We start from the raw sequence: 17,247 nt of genomic DNA, 5'->3' as shown, positions 1-17,247 counted from the left end.
AGGCTGGGAAAGGCTTTACCCGCAGAATGTTTTGTCCTGCAGCTGTTACCCAATGCAGGCGGGCTGGGATGTGTGTGGTGGAGGGGCGGGTAACTCTACGGGGCAGCAACCCGAGAAGGGCGTTTCTGTGGCCCTTCTTGCACGTCTAAGCTCGACGAAGCGTCCTGTAGCATCCGAAAGCTTGCTCCCCACATTTGAAAAAGCCCGTATCCTATCAGCGTGCTTCCAAGCAGCCAGCTCCTCACGAGCCCAGCGCTCGACCCGGCCTCCCTGCTGCGGCTCCGCCTTCGCCGCCCCTTCCCTCAGCCGGCCTCCCCTCCCTAAGAGCCGGAAGTGGACGCGCGGCAGCAACAGCCATCCCAGCGCGGGGAGCGAAAGAGGCGGGGAAGCAGCAGGAGGAGGAGGAGAAGCGGGCTTGGAGTCGAGCTCGCCAGTAAGTTTCTCCGCGGCGGGGACGACGGGAAATGGCTGCGGCGACGGCTGGTGCTTCGGGATGGAGGCTCGCTGAGGTGAGGGCGAGTCTGGAAGGCTGCGAGGGGAAGGAGAAGGGAACGGGAGAGACCCCTCGGGGGGCGTTTGCTGCAGGCGAAACGCGGCTCCGAGGGGGCGCATCCCCGCGCTCAGCCTCTCTGGGCCGCCTGCCTCCTCGCCGCTGAGGCCGCGCTTCCTCGCTCGGTCCGAAAACCCCAATGCATACTCAATCCCAAGGCGCCCGCCGAGGGGCTTCTTCGCTAACTCCCCTAGAGAAGGAGGAGGAGGAATGAATGAGGGGGGCTGGTCTGCTTGGGTCGTCTGGCGCCCGAGGCCAGCCAATTAAGGTGGCGCCGAGGAGGAGCTGCCTGCGTGTGGCTCCACTTCGGGGTAAGGAGACGCTGGAGCAGATAAGGAGGCCTCTTCCATGCTGCCTTGCGAGAAATAGGGCAGCCGAGGAATAGTCTCTGGCTTTCCCACTCCTCCCACCCACCCCCTCGCCTTCGCGGCCTTGCAGAGCAGTTGTTTTGTTTTGGGGTTTTTTGGCACACGCAAATGACTGCGTCTTCCCGCTAATCGTATTGCGTCGAGAGACGGAGAACAAGCTGTAGTTTTGACTCACCGAAACAAATTCCCACGGGTTTGGTTTGTGGGGGGGGGTCTAATAAATTGCGGCTTGAGCATCCTTGGGCAGGTTGGCACGCAACCTAGAGACATACGATTGCTCGCACCCCAGCGCGTGTTGACAGTACTTGCAAATGCTGCTGGTGTATCACCGGTGTCCATGTGATCAAGCCTCAAAGTAGTAATTAACGGTGGTAATATAGATGCTGTGGTGCATAGGAGCAGGTTTTTATGGCCAAAGGCCCTTGGGTACCACAAGTTGTAAAGCAGCAGTTGGGCTGGGAAACGTTTAATACATGCAGCCAGATTTGATTATCACCGGTGTTATTCCTGGGGTGTTCTAATAGATGCTAGAACAGCTAAACAAAACACTGTAATGTTGCCATGGGTGCTTATAGGAACTGTAGTAGAACTCTCTGGTTCTAGATTCAGACACAAGTGGTATTTGATTGTATTTGTGGACATCAGATATAAGGAGCAATATTAGTTACTGGCTGTTTTATATTTTGTATCATGTAAATATCTTTGTTTACTGGGATACTGAAGAGCTTAATTGATTTTACTTGTTGGCCTTTTATTATTTAAAAGTGGGTTTACTTTTAAAGGTCTGATGCTCAAATGCTGAGTTTTTATCCCTTTAGACTTCTTGGATGTATAGTCTCTTTGCTGCGAGAAAGCTTAGAAGTCTTCTGAGTGTTTATACTTCTTACTAGCTTTTTGTTACAGAAGCTGGTAGGGAGGACATATACAATGCATTCTGTATTATTTTGCAACTGCAGTTTTCTGAAGAGGAATCATGTCACAGGGTGGGATTCAGCTCTGTTTACTCAGAGTAGACCCACTGAAATATATGTACCTAAATTATTCATGCTTGTCAATTTCAATGTGTCCTGAGTAAAACTTAGTTGAATACCACCCATAGTTTCACAGAATTGAGACATGCTGTGGTAAACAGAAAAGAGCAAAATTGCTGCATTCAAGTTAAACTTCACTTGTATATGATACTGGTTTTTGATCTTAACTGTTTGCTGTTCAAGTGACTCATTGGGCAGTTTTATATTTCACAAAAGAGTAAAGGTCTTGTTATTCAAGGAAGAGGCATAAGAAATGTAAAAGTTTAATGTGTACAGTTTTATTTGAGGCAGAAGCCGATAAGAACTGGAGCATACAGTATATGGTAGTAGCATAAGTGTAGGTTGTACTTATTTATAGCCATTCAGTGGAAGTTAATATATTTATGGAATCTCTATATTTAGTATGCACTGACGTACAGAGGAGAAAAATAAACTATAAATGATTAGAAAATCTGTTGCTTCTGGCACCAGTACAAAACAGGACATAGTTAAAGTTCTGATTCTGCAAGTATTGAAACTTATCCACAAGTTCACTGTTAGTTGTATTTTTGCTTTAGCATGTCAAGTTAGGGACAGGAAAGAGAGAAGCAAGATGTGACAATCCTGAAAGCAGAAATAAAAGGTAATCTGGGAAAACCGAGGGAAATTCACATTTCCTAGGGATTCTCCCTATGGTTTCATGCTTAATATCCCCACATATCTTCATACTGGATATTTTCCCCTGAGGAATGTTTGTCCTCCACCCACCACATTCCATTGTCCTTTGTGGCAGGCTTTTTTGTCATTCTGCGTATGTTGCTCTTGCCACTTTGTGCTGCAGAAGTAAAGATCCCATTAACATAACTATTTTTACAGTGACATATTCAGTGTTAGCATGCTGAACTCATTTGAATGTTTTGATATGTGAAGCTGCTTTGTACAGAGTCAGACCATTAGTTCATCTAGAAATTCCCCAGTTTTGAATAGATTTTTTCCAGCTTTGCCAGGGCATGCCAGGGATATCTGCTACTGATGTTATACGCCTTCTCTATCTCCTTAAATGCCAGTGGCTTCAAGATTTAATCCTATGTTTTTTGTTTGCAAAGATGCCAGTATTGTATCATCTTATTAACTATGCTGTGCATGCCTCTGGCAGCTGTTTTAATGTCTTCCATGTCTTTCATCACATAAGATTTAATATTCTGCAACCAGAAAATTATATGGATTGTGCATTAAATAAGGGTAGTGGGTTAAATTTGAGGGTGTCAATTCCAAGATCCAGGTACTTATGGATTCAGTGGTTTCACTTTGAGGCACAATTTGCCTCAAATGCAAGGAGTGCCTATTACCCGGTCAGGCTGATGTGCTAGCTATGCCATCTAGATAGCCATGCCATGATGATCTAGGCTCCTGTAGTCTCTAGTCTGAACTGTTGCAATGCACTCAATATTGGATTGCTCTTGAAGATGGTCTGGAGATGACTGCTAGTACAGTATGCTGACACAAAAGCATAAGCAGGTGTGTCTGTGTGCAGTTATCTAAGAGCAATTATTGGCTTTTAAAGTCCTTCATGCACTGGACCTCAGTTACTTTTCAAAGGGCCTTCTCCCAAGGGAAGCCTTGTTTCTCATGTTGATGGACTTAGTCCATTGTGTGGTGCCATAAAAGAGCACTTTCTCTTTTTTGTGCAAAACCCACACACACCCCATGCCCAGTAGAACTCTCTTCCTGTGGGAGTGTAGATGGTGGACTTGGGTGGATTTACCTGTTGTCCCTGGCATTTGGGGTAAACCTGTGAAGGACAGGATTTCTTTAGGTCTTCTCATGCTGTTGTTTATTAATTGGATTTACTAATGACACTTTTAATTAATGTATCTTTTGGGTTGTATATTTTATGATATGTTGTAAACCACCCTGGGATCACCATGTGATGAAGGGTGATCTACAAATTTTAAAATAAATAAAGTCTGGATTGAACCCATTGCAAGTAATTCATTGTATATGAGCAATGCCAGATGAAATGTATGGTTTCCAATGCAGAACATTCTTCTAAGTAAGAAATCTCACCTGGTTTAAAATGGATTCTAGAGTTGGACTGAGCTGTGTTGGCAAGACAGTGCAGCACAACTTTCCACAGTTACTGATGTAGAAATAAACTGCTTTTAAGTTTAGATATGCTCTTCCAAGCATTGCATTTGTGGCAATATATAGAAGTAATTAATATACATAAACAATGCACTTGTTCTAATAATTATGAGAAATATGTAGCTGTGAGTAGCTGCTTTTAATTACAGCTGAAATATTTTATATACATTTCTTGCTTAGTCTTACTGTTATGTGTGAGTGCAGCCACTGAGTAACACTCTTATTTGTTTATTTCCATCACCTATGTTCTTTTGCTGAATTCTAATGCCTGTGCTTATCTACCCTATTCAGCTCTGTTGGAAATACTGGAAGAAGGGTAGCCAGAGCTAACCCTGACACCAGTGGAAGTCTGAACAGCGTGCTTGCTGAAACTTGAGTGGCTGTACTTTTTCAGCCCCTGTTCTTGGACTACCTACAAAATTTGATCACACTCACACGTCATTCTTAGGGTTTGCATGTTCCCCTCTAGTTGGGTTATGTGTGTCTGTCTCACAGATGAAGAACCTAGGCTTTATTAGAAACCAACAGTCCTTGGGACTGTGCACCTGAATGACACAAAAGGAAGCAGGAGCAGCATTTATGTGCTGCCTCATGACACAAAATTCTATAGGCTATAGGCTACTTAGTGCAAACAAAATGCATATGCAGCTGGTTTGAGAAATGAGACAAGTGGTTGCTGATTGATACTGCATTGTTTTTCATTTTACAAGCATATAATAAAAGCTTGGACCTAGTTCTTGAAGCGGTTTTAGAAATCTACCATTTTGAAATACTTTTTCATTTGATTTTGCAAATATAGTTCATTTTGTTTCTAACGAGTGTTTTCCTTTCTCCTTCCAGTGCTTCTGAATCTGGCTTTGAACATTTTGGGGCCAAGGATTTGCAGAAGAGGTGACTGGAGTTGTTAATGGACATCTGTTTTCACGGCATGGCCCAAATATCTAGCAGCAATGAAGTCAAACAGCGTTCATCACCATCTTTGGGCACAGCAAAGGCAAAAGAAGTGGACAAAGAGGAGGCGCTGCAGATGGAAGCTGAGGCTCTAGCTAAGATGCAAAAGGAAAGAGTGGTAGCTGGTAACAGACAAAGTGTTGACATTTTAAGCAACTCTTGGCCAACTGTACAATCCCACAGGAAACAGGACCACGATCTTATGATGTTTCCAGAGTCCGATGCCAAGAGAAAGATGGATGATAAGTTAAATACAATTGAGATAGAAAAACTAAGCCATGCTGAACTAGAGAAACTACTACTTGAGGACAATTCTGAGTCAAGCAAACACACCACGTTGCCAGCAACTCCTATTCTGAGTTCATCATTTTCTTCACAGTTTTATGCCAACCCTACTATTCAAAGAGGACAGTGGACACCTGGGTTTCCTGGGCCTTCTACTTGCACTGTACCTTCTATTTACCCAGCAAATTCTTACAGCAAACAAGTTGGTATCTTTCAGAATGGCTTCCATCCAGGTATGTCCACTTACCAGTCTTCAAAGCCTATTTATCTAAGTCTTCCAGAGAGGTCCCAGTACATTACATATGCACTGCCTGCTACTTCAGCCTTCCATCCACAGAGAAGTTTGCCTATATATCATCCAACACTTACCCCTGAAATGGCAAAAGTATTTGATAAGATAGCAAGCACTTCAGAATTTCTGAAAAATGGGAGATCAAGCACAGACTTAGAAGTGACTGCTACTAAATCTACAGTTAACTTACCAACCTCTGAAAACTCCAGTGATATTAGTAAATTTGATTGGTTGGATTTGGATCCTTTAAGTAAACCGAAAGTCGACAGTATGGATATATTGTATACAGAAGAAGATGATGCAAAGGTGACTTGTAGTACAGTTGTAGAAGATCCTTGGGATGCTGTGCTACTGGAGGAGAAATCCCCAGGGAAATGTCGTCTTGAAAGAAAAGTTAGTGGGAAGTCTTCTTCTGGGGCAACAGTTACAAGAAGTCAGTCTTTAAACATTCGAACCGCTCAGCTTACTAAGTTACAGGGCCAAACATCACAGGTAAAACATATCCTGAAAGCTTATTTTCATTTTGTAAGCTTACTTTCATTTTGAAAAGTTGATACTATTTAATGGAATGAAGAATTTGTTCCCTGCCCAACCATAATTCTACAAATAATTGATTATTAGAACTTTTAAGAAAAATTGTGAATTCGGTAACTTGTGTGTTTATTTTGCATTAATTTTTAAATTGGAAATTTTAAATTAAAAAATATTGTTCCTGATAAGTACTACAGCCACATTTTCTAAAGAGTGCAGTATAGCTTCAGACAATTGCCTTCTAGATGTGCAGAAGTCAGAAGAAAGAACGGTGAGTAGGGAGAGTTTTATTTGCCTTCATTACTGCCCCCACCTTGCACCCCCCCATCAGAAACCAGGTTTGTGTAGCTGCTTCATTACTGAACAGTACACAGCTGTGGGTAGACCTTATGCAGCTCCATCAGATGACAGACCTTAGAGTGAGACACAAAGTCAGCAGATTAAGGGAACCCTCTTGTTACGATAATTTTTTGACGTGATATTTTTCCTCATACTTGTAAAGTCCGTCAACCTCATGAAAATACACATACTTGGGGCAATCCTGACTGTGGGTGGCCCTGGTTTGCAACCCTGCTAGTAAAGTATAGGATCACAGAATTGGGAATTAGAAGGAAAAATTTAGGACCCACAAAATGTTGCCGAGTAGCCTCCTGTTGAGGCCCCACCCAGTCTAAAACAGAAGGCCTGGTCTCGTGTCTGGAAAACTTTTCGTACTGTGCTATTTAGTTCCAAAGAGATTCAGAACTGGCTTCCAGAATGGGGTTTTGTTTATGTTTTTTTTGGTATCTAATAGCAGTGATGGGGGGATACTTTATTTGAGGAATGTGAGTGAATACTCCACATAGTGCTGTGATAGGAATCCTAATCTCATGGTTTGCATACCCCAGACTTTAATTCCTCTGAAATACTGTAGCAGTTAGCAGCTCAAATATGCCAAGCCAATGCCCTCTGCATCCCTTTCCCCTATTATTAATTATTATTATTCTCCAACTAACACTTTCAACACTGTGCTTCTTCAAAGCTGGTGACTGTGCTCAGTCCCCATTAGGATGTTTTTGGAGTTCTTTTCCTTTTTTAAAAATGCAGAAACTACTGTATTTTCTGTGGGCAGCTCCATTTCACCGCTAAACTAATTGGTCCAGAATCACCAAGTGTGGTATTAGAAGGGATGATTATTATTCAGTTTAATCATTATCGAAAAGTCACAAACAGTTCAGGTAGGTCAAGAGTAATCGAGTGTATGTGCAAGTAAACTTAATTGTGATGAGTTCTTAAAGTCTTGTTATTCCTATACTAAAGACTTACTGACATCACATGGGCTACTTGTGAGGAAGTGGTTTCGGGATTTCTGCCATTGTGTAGTTGGTTACTTTGCAGAACTACTGTAATAAGATACTTCTGCTGAAAAACATAATTTTTAAATATTATTTTTCCATGTAAACAGGCTCTTCTAAAAAAATGACATTAGAAACTCTTATATTCCATATTTCATACTGATGTTGCACACATAATGTGCTATATACTATATTAAATATATAAACTGCTTCTAAATTAGGTAGTATACACATATCATGGCCAAAACTGTTAACTTGGTCCCCAAATCTCTACGGTATATCCTTTACAAAGAGGCTCCATCTGTGTGATTTGTCATGAGTATTAGGAGGAAGTAGACATTTAGGCCCCATGCATGATCAAAACTATCTGGCATGGGAACAAAGCTTTACAACTCTGCAGGATAACACTTCAGCAGAACAAAACAAAGGCCTGAGATTTAATATGCTCACAACGGTTCTCAAATATTGAAGTGTTTTTTTCCTAGTGTAGGAAGTGGCAGTCATATTAACCCCTACTGTTCATTTGTTATTCTTTAGAATGTTCATATAGGACCTCTGAGTCTGTTGGGATGTGCGCTATTTGTTTGCCATGACATGACAGCCAGATAACAATAAGATGGATTAGTCAGTTCATTTGAATGTCTAGGGTGTGGGTGTTTTCTGGGGCTTCTCTAGTTGTAGTTTTTGTCTTAAATTCTTCTGCAGGGATAGTCAGAGTGATGGGAGTTGTAGTCCACAGCACCTGGAGAGTACCACATTGGCTACCTCTATTGTAGATTATGGGTTCCGTATATGTGGTGGTGTTAGATAAGATAAGATAATTTATTACGGTCAAAGACCAGCTCATATGTGTGGTGGTGTTTTTATTATATTCAATTATTTTGGTTTCTACCATTTTTATTGTAAACCTCTAGTTAGGGTTTGCACTGAAATACAGGATAGAACTAAATGCGTCAGATAAATTTGACTGCCGTTAAAATTAGGCATTTTTTATTCACAAAATTAAAATTAAATTAAAATATCAGGTATTAGCTTGATCTAAGACTTGGGCATTTAATTTTGTTTCCAGCTACAGAATATAATTGTTATGCTGAATCAGACCATTTAATTCAGCATTCTTCCTTGCAGGTGAAACTAATGAATCAGTTGTCTATTAAATGTAGCAAAATCCCTGGAACAGGAGCTATTGCCATTTAATGTCATGTTCACTTCTGTTAAAACACTATGTGATATCTTCATAAATTAAACCCTTACTCTATTCACAATTTAGTTATGATAGGTAAAGCTCAGTATTTAAATTGGAGACATGTTTTTCTTTCTTTCTTCAACACAGGTTCTTCAGAAACCTTGATGTTGTGGAAAGTTTAAAATGACATACATATTATCAAAACTAAATCTAGTGCAAGTCACATTAGCACATTGGAAACTTATTTTCATTTTTATCACATTTGCAGCAAAATCAGAATCGTGTTTACATGGAAATAAAATCTGTGAGGCTTAATATATGAATGGTTGGTTTATACCTTGGAAAGTAGGAAGAGATATGTGAGGTTAAAACATCTGGTATATTACTGTATTGTAAGCCACAGTCTTTTTCTTTGAGGAAAAAATGACAAGCCAAATAGGCAACTAGAAGTAAACACAGCTAAAATTCTCCTCCCATCCACACAGGAGGGGAATGTACATGTTCAAGGTTCACTACAATACACTTACATTGTGCTAAGTTATGGTTTAGCATTACATTCAAACATGGCTAGCTTGTTATGTCTAGGATGAACTGTGGTTAGTTTCAACTATAGTTTGTACAAACAAGTATACTTCAAACTGTGATTTAGAATCTTGACTTGTTAAGATAAACTATAGTTGAAAATAATTGCAGTTCACAGTTGAGACAGAATGATGCACTGTGGTTAACTGAAAACAGAAGCAAATGCTTCTAATCTTCTCTTGGCCACGCTGTAGGATCAGGGGAGGAGAGGCAAGCTTGTGCATATAATGCTAAATTTTTTTTAGTATTCCATCCAAACCAGGTTACTTTTTTGTCTATCAGCATCGTCATTTACCCACATTTCACTCTCAAGGTCCTGGGGCAGGCTACAACATTAAAACAATATTAAAAAGGGTTTAAAACAATTTACAACAATCACAGAACCTTGAAGAATGTACTTCATGAGAGTTGTAAAAAAAATGCCACTTTCTGTGGGTTAGAGCCAAAGATCTTCAGGTATTAGCAGAAGACACTTGATGGCTCCCCCAGAGTAGTTTGTAGTGTGGTGGAGAGGCTGCAGCCTTAATCCAAGCCAATGTAATTTTTTGGTACCCATTGGTTTAATTGATGCTACCCAGCAACGTGACAAATGGCAGACCAGGACCAACATACTTGTGTTATTTTATTTTACTGTTGGCTATTGAATGGAGGACTAATCATATGCTGCCTTTCAGAGTGTATTTTGGCACTGATAAATGGGACATTTCCTCTTGTGGCATGTCATATGGTACATGTGCTTTAAATCACAAGCGAATGTGTGATTTAAGCAGTTGGCACAAAAATGGCACAGGTGGCAGGAGCTATGGCATTAAAGCAACTCCTATTTTGAAGTTGTTCATATAAGACATTGTATGAGTTACTTTTTTACATTTCCCCCTAGAGATTATCTTTAAAATTTTGGATTTTGACTTGACTAATAGCAGCTGCATAAATATTTGTTCAGGTCTTTTAATAACATGAATAAAATGTTCCATAGACTTTTGAAGTAAACCTACTCACATCTTATTTCAGGACTTAATTCCACAAGAATGCCATCAAATTCTGTATATTGGAAATTAGAGGTAGAAGCCATAAAACTGGGATTATTTTAAGACTAAATAATTAGAACTAAGAATTCCTTTAGTAGGAGTTCCAGATCATAATCCATTTCACTTGCTTTTATTTGAAAAGTGGAATCAGAGAACAGAAAATACCCTGTTTATGTCTGTTGCAATATCATCATATTAAATTTGAGACTGTACGCCTCAGTTTAAATAGATGTAGGCTGCAATCCTGTACCCACTTACTTGGGAGTAAACCCCATGGAACCTCTTTCTGAGTGAGTGCATGTAGGATTATGCTGTTGGTGGTGGGGTTGGGATGAAAATGTGTTATAATTATGTCATAATGATGTGTTTAAATCTGGTTTTTCCATCTTCTGTCTATATGTGTTATGCAATATATACTGTTGATTATATTGTGTGTGTGTCTGTGTCTGTGTCTAAATAAACAGAAAACGAATCCATCATCAGATAATGAGAGTACCAGGTTGAACTGGAAATTTTTCAGAGACACAGTTGTTGCGTATTAAGGTGGAGAATTTTTCAAAAAAAAATTTTAGTTTCTATACTGGTTTTTGGTAGAAGGCCCCCACAACAGTTAAAAGCATATTAATACAACAGAAGGTACAGTACAGTATATAATAATCTACCAGAACAATATATGACAACAAAATCTCAAGATAGAGACAAGACTAAAATAGAATTTTCCCAAGCTAAAGAATTATCTTAACAACCCTACATTCCATACATTTAAGTGTTAGAAGCCTGAACAGACAATGAGCCACACTAAAAAAAAAATACCGTATTTTTCGCTCTATAGGATGCACCTTTTCCCCTCCAAAAATTAAGGGGAAATGTGTGTGCGTCCTATAGAGCGAATGCAGGCTGCGCGGCTAAGCCCAAAGCCAGAACAGGGAGACGGAGCGCTGCGGAGTGCTCCGTCTCGCTGTTCTAGCTTGGGGATGGCTACGCACAAAGCCTCTGCAGGGGTGCCTTCACCCCACTCCCCTGCAGAGGCTACAAAGGCTGTTCCCAAGCCAGAACAGCGAGACGGAGCGCTCCGTCTCGCTCTTGTAGCTTGGGGATGGCTGCGCGCAAAGCTATCCCTGAAGTGTTTGGAGCACAGCGGGACCTCGCGCTGTGCTCCAAAGGCTTCAGGGATCTTTGAGGCTGGCAGTGGGGGAAAGCAGCGCTTCCCCCCACTGCCAGCCCCAAAGAGCAGGTCGAAAGGAACCTGAAGCCTCCGGAGCCCAGCGGGAACTCCCCCCCCCCCCCGCGCGCTCCAGAGGCTTCGGGTTACCTTCACTGAAGCCTGGAGTGCGAGAGGGGTCAGTGCGCACCGACCCCTCTCGCTCTCCAGGCTTCCAAGGTCTGAAGCCTCCAGAGCGCAGCGGGAACTCCTGCTGCGCTCCCAAGGCTTTGGGTGAATGCACCTTGAACACACCTTGTTTTAGAGGGGGAGAACAGGAAACAAAAATTTTTCCCCTGTTCTCCCCCTCCTATGGTCTGGTGCGTCCTATAGAGCGAAAAATACGGTACATCTGACAAAAGGAATTAAGCGGTACTCTCACTTCTACCCATTCTAACTATTCAGGGGTTTAGGGCAAACAAGCAACCCATGTAAAATGTACACACGAAAACAAAAACCAACAGGGAGCATGCCCAATATCTATAGCTGCCACAATTTAACACACATGCATTTTTTTTTTTTTTGCTAAGACAGCAGCAGAAGCAAATACATTTCTGTGATCTTGAGACTTGAGGCATTTATAGCACAAAGTGATAGCAATAACCTGGAACTGCAATGTTTGAAGCTACCTGAAACATTGCCAGAGGTGAGCAACCCACGGTTTAGACTAGAGGACCCATGGCGCCATGCACTACTTCTCTTGGTACACTTCACCCGCCCCGAGAAGCCTGAAGGAAAAGAGACAGAGAAAGAATGAGTAAATGGTGACCGAGTGATGTGAGGAAAGGACAAATGTTTGTGTGAATAAATGGGTGTGTGGTATGAGAGAATGAAATGTTCAGTGAACAGCACAGCTAGACAAGGTGTCTGACCCTTTATGTGCTTTGATCCCATTTGCAACCATCAATAGGACCACTTCCTGACCATTGCCCCATCCCCTGGGAATGTGGAACTCAACCCTGGGAAGGTTGCCCACCCTTACCTACTCTTAGCAGTGGTAGACTGCTTTCTATGAAACAAACATATTTGGAATCAAATACACTTAGTTTTGCCAACTCTCTCCCACCTTTAGCCACTGCAGGTGAGACTAGGGCTATACTTTCACTGGCTTCTTTCTTCAAAACTTTCTTAGGCATTACAGATATAGACCATCTTAAAACATCAATATATGCAAAAAATTAAAATATATACAAAGAAGCAGCCTTCAAGATATATAGTAACAGAATTTTTCATTGGAATGTCTTCCTGCCAAACCATGCCATTCACCACTGTAAAAGATACTATTGACAGAAATTCAGCCACCCTTTCAGCCACCTTTACCTCCAGGTTAATATCAGACAGGTAGAATCTGATATTTTCATTGTGGCATGATGTTAAACTACTCAAAAAAAGGGGATAACACACATTTATGTAGCTGGTTGTACAGTGGACAGTAGAAAATAATATGTTATACAGTGTCTAGCACATTCAAATAACATCCGCAATGTCTATCATTTCTAGGGATGTTTAAATATCTGCCCTTAACAAAAGCTGAGGGGGAAACATTCTGTTGGGCTAACATAATTGCCCTGTGTTGGGCTGGAATTATTAACTTTGAGATAGAAGTGATCCTGTTATTGGTTGCATTTAAACCATAGAACTTGGGGGAGCAGATTTTATTTACAGCTGATTAAATGTTTTCTTTTTCAATATCCCTTAATCAAATTTGAATATTGCAATAAATATATTGCTTACTAGAATTATACAGTAATTCCAAGTCAATACCAATAGATATAATTTTGCTGTGTATGAGTTGGAGCCATCTGGATTTATAGGAGTCCTTAAGTAAATCAGAAAGCAGACTCAAAGGTTGGGAACAAAAGTGACAATGCAGCCAGTATTTTCTAGTGCTGGTCCGTGCCCAGTATTCTATCATGTGTATACGAAATTCTGCACATATTGTCTCATACTTGGTTGAATTTGGGAGCCCAAGGAATAAGTCTCAAGAAAGGCTTATAGGAGTCATGTCTATCACTGCTTTACTTCTTTATTCTTAAATTTCAGACAGACAATGGGACCAGTAACCTGCCAACAGGAAATAAATTTCTCAAAAATGGTGATGGCCAAGATCAAGAACAAGCAGCATTTTGTGATGCCATTGCAAAGTAAGCAGTAGTGTGGTGCAAACATCTTTAAGGAAGTAAATGACAGCACTAGTTTCATTTATAGGCTTGACACTTGAGTATTTTGTTTCATGTGTCATATGTTATATTCATGCTTTTTTACTAGTTTGGAGGAAAAATGCATTTTTTTATAGTTATTAAAGCAGCAAAACACTAAGATTGATTTCTGATTTTTTACTGCATATTCATCTGGCTGTAGGATGTTTTACCATTCCTCTATTCCTGAGCTATTACAATACTATGTAATGGAGAATTGGGGGAAAGGGGAACCTGAGATTTGTGCACTAGGAAATGTTGAATTCTGTGATTACTTAATTTATTCCATGATGGGTAGATTTGCATAAACTTGTTCACTTTTAAAATCTGATTCAGATGTATTTTGTATAGATTGGATGGTTTGAGATTTTTAGGATAATGGAACATTAGGTTCCATGAGTACAAGGCCAATGACTTGTCTCATAGGGTGGAGGGGAAACAAGTAAAACAGTTTTTAGGCAGATGAATTAACTGTGTGAATCTAACTCTGTTTACTATGAAATAAGTAACATTGTGAACTCCATGTAAGTGTACTTTATCTTCATCAGAGCAAGGAACTTACATACATATTGCTTACAGGTTGAGGACCAAGTTTCCCCATGACAATCTTGATACAAACTCAGGCTTTGTGCTGAGCCCAGTAATGTTGCAAAGAAACATCAGTGGGGAGAACTCAAGCATCAAGATTTCAATAGAAATTGAAGGTTTCCAACAGCCAGTGATATTTACATGTGATGGTATGGGTGTTTTCATTTTTTTATAAATGATGTTTCCATAGATCAAAAGATTACATCAAGATGAAAATTCCAAGAATTATATGCATCCTAAATGATTAGCACACAGGAGAATAGTCATTATTCTACAGTTTATGTTTTAGTTGGTTGTAAATATCAGTAGATAACATTCCTCTTATCAAATGCATCTGGTGTAATTATTAGGGAACCGTTAAATGGGCTGGGTTTGGGTTTTTGTTTTTACTAGAACTAGTTTAAGTGTTTCAAGTCTATTAATTGAGCAGCCATTGCATGTCATGTCAGCCTTTTAAATAAGTCTGGGAATAAGCCATCTCCCGTGTGATAAAGTTGGCTATCTTGGGTTCTAAAGTAACATTTTATTATTTAGATTATCACCGCCACTCTCTTAAATCAAGCAGTTTAAATTAAAGTATAATGAACAAATCATTTTCCTTGTAGTTGAAAACTTGCAGACATGTCATTGATCTTTTTAACGGAGAACCCTCATAGAACTCACTGCATATTCTGGTATGGTCACCAGGTTGCTCTAATAGTGACCACTCCCCTAATAAGTTACCTTGTACTGGATTTTATGTCTTTAAAGGACTTCTGCACTTAAATCAGCTGGAAATACAAATTATACTTCATATAAACGTCTATTAACTCATTTAAATTGGAAAAACCTCAAGAGTTAGTGCAGAATAAAATAGTACTTTCTTAATTATTGTCTTCTATGTTGTTGTTTTTTTTTGTCTTTAAATAGCAAGTTCTCCAGTTGAGCTTATAATAATGCAAGCACTTTGCTGGGTGCACGATGACTTGAATGATGTAGACATTGACAGTTATATCTTGAAAGTTTGTGGACAAGAAGAAGTTTTGCAGAAGTAAGCAGATACTTTCCCTCTCAATATTTAAGTGGGCTTAGGGTGCTTTCAGAAAGAGAATATTGCAAATAATGCAAATGTTTGTTAACTTACTGGATTTTCTGCAAAAAGAGTAAATCTGGATTAAATGCAGGCTCTCATTTTGATGATGATGTCATGTAAACACTGGGGGGTGGGGTGGACTTGTATGTATAGCCAAGAAGATTTTTTGCTGATTCCTCTTCCACTCTGCACCTAAAATCTGTTTGGGAGAGAGGGTCCTCCACCTCTCAAACAGATTTATTGGGTGGTTTTGAAGCCTGCTGTATCTCCCAGACTCATCACACAACTATGCTAAGCCATAGTTAACAAAGAAAAAGAGAAGAAGCAAGGGCAGTAGTGAGTGGGAGAAGAGGAAGGGAGTACATGTTGACTGCAAAGGCATGTTACGTCTGCATTGACCACAGTGTTGCTTTCCAGATTCCAGTCACTATTACTTTCCAGGAAAATATTTTAGAAAAGGTTTTGCAAATTTGAAATGGTAGGCAACCACATGCATTTCTTTTATAGTAAGCACGGTGTAGGAAGCCATGAATACATTCAGAACTGCCGAAAGTGGGACACGGATATTAAACTGCAGCTCTTGACCCGTAATGTTATATGCAGAGATTTGGCACGAACAGTAAGTACAAAGTGAACACACATTCTCAAAACAACCTGACTTTATTGATTTCATGTGTATTATTGAGGTTGTGCACATTCCTTGCTCTCTTCTTGTAGCTTGGAACTGAGGAAAAATATAACTTGTTTTCATTATAGTTATAAGTGAGGATTAAAAAAACATTGCAGCCTCTTAACTGTTCAGGAGCAGGGAGAAATAAATACTTGTTGCTAGTGATTTCATTTTATATATTCTGTAATATTTTGTCAGCACTTCCTTAAAGTGTTAAAAGAACTTGATAAAGCACTATAATTCCCCCCTCCCCTGTCATCTACTGCATCAAGTATCTAATTTTCTTTTATAAGACAAGCCAGTCCAGATACATAGAATGTTAATCTTGGTTTATTGCTGTTTTTAATTTTTAAAAAATGTCTTAAATGCCCATTTTAAACTGTTTTTACTTTACATTATATTGTTTTATGCTCTCTTTGTAAACCACTTTGATGTTGTTGGTTTTTGTTTTTGTTTAGAAACAAGCGGTATTTAAAGTTTATGAAATAAAGGAATGAACAAAAAAAATTTTAGCTTATTTCTTGAGTTAGGAAGGTTCTTTCCCATTGTTATAGTTAATAAAAATTAGTCCTACTGAAATATGCTGTAACATATCAATAGATATTAACAGTGCTTTAAAAAAAAGTTTAGGGGTTTTGACTCAAGAAAATCACCATTTTATAGTTCAAATCAGGAAAAATAAATACAGTAAATGGACAAAAGTACAAAGATTCACAAAATGTTTCGGGGTATGCGTACCCCCGCATACCCCCTCAGAAAAAAACACACTGGATATTAATCCAGTTCAACAGCAGACATTTCTTCCGTCGGGATTCTTCTTTTGCAGATGATGGGTTCCAAATTTATCCAACATGTTAAAGACCAGAGCACAATTCTTACTTAGAATAGAGCTTTTTTTTGTCACCCTGTTGTTAAATGGTATTGTTGCATGTGTCATAGTATACTGTTAGTGTAGGTCTTAGGAAAGTTTCTGTAAAATGATCTTCAGGTGTTACTTAACATTAAAACATCTTAGCCATATATATAAAACAGCAAGTAGTCTTTGTTGGAGAAGTAAGATGCCCAGTGCTAGATGTTTTACACATCTTTTGGAACCGTCATAAATTAACAAAATTTTGGACTAACATTAAAGAAATTGAAATTCTCACAGGACATACCATGCCAAGGGACCCATTGAAGCTTCTTTTTGGTTGCCTATGGGCAGCAGGGGGATGATCCTTCATTAAGTGCATCACATATCACTGTTTTTATAACTG

At 39.7% G+C, this 17,247-nt stretch overlaps 1 protein-coding gene across 2 annotated transcripts in view; it reads left to right on the top strand.

Moving 5' to 3' along the window:
- The first annotated feature begins 224 nt into the window (after window positions 1-224).
- Window positions 225-17,247, top strand: part of PIK3C2A (phosphatidylinositol-4-phosphate 3-kinase catalytic subunit type 2 alpha) — a 46,284-nt gene continuing 29,261 nt past the window's right edge. The window contains exons 1-6 of one of the 2 annotated variants that reach the window (XM_083490141.1): window positions 225-433; window positions 4,914-6,093; window positions 13,507-13,607; window positions 14,241-14,398; window positions 15,159-15,279; window positions 15,829-15,940. In XM_083490141.1, the coding sequence (XP_083346267.1) occupies window positions 4,981-6,093; window positions 13,507-13,607; window positions 14,241-14,398; window positions 15,159-15,279; window positions 15,829-15,940 (1,605 nt within the window). In that variant the 5' untranslated portion in view covers window positions 225-433; window positions 4,914-4,980. Of the gene's footprint in view, window positions 510-4,913; window positions 6,094-13,506; window positions 13,608-14,240; window positions 14,399-15,158; window positions 15,280-15,828; window positions 15,941-17,247 lie in introns of both variants that reach the window. The other variant, XM_083490140.1, reaches the window with a different exon arrangement.

This window comes from Podarcis liolepis (assembly GCF_965112155.1).
Source record: "Podarcis liolepis genome assembly, chromosome: 1".
NCBI classification, from domain to species: Eukaryota; Metazoa; Chordata; class Lepidosauria; order Squamata; family Lacertidae; genus Podarcis; species Podarcis liolepis.
Note: the sequence above shows the minus strand (reverse complement) of the source record. Positions and strands in the feature narration are given on the sequence as shown.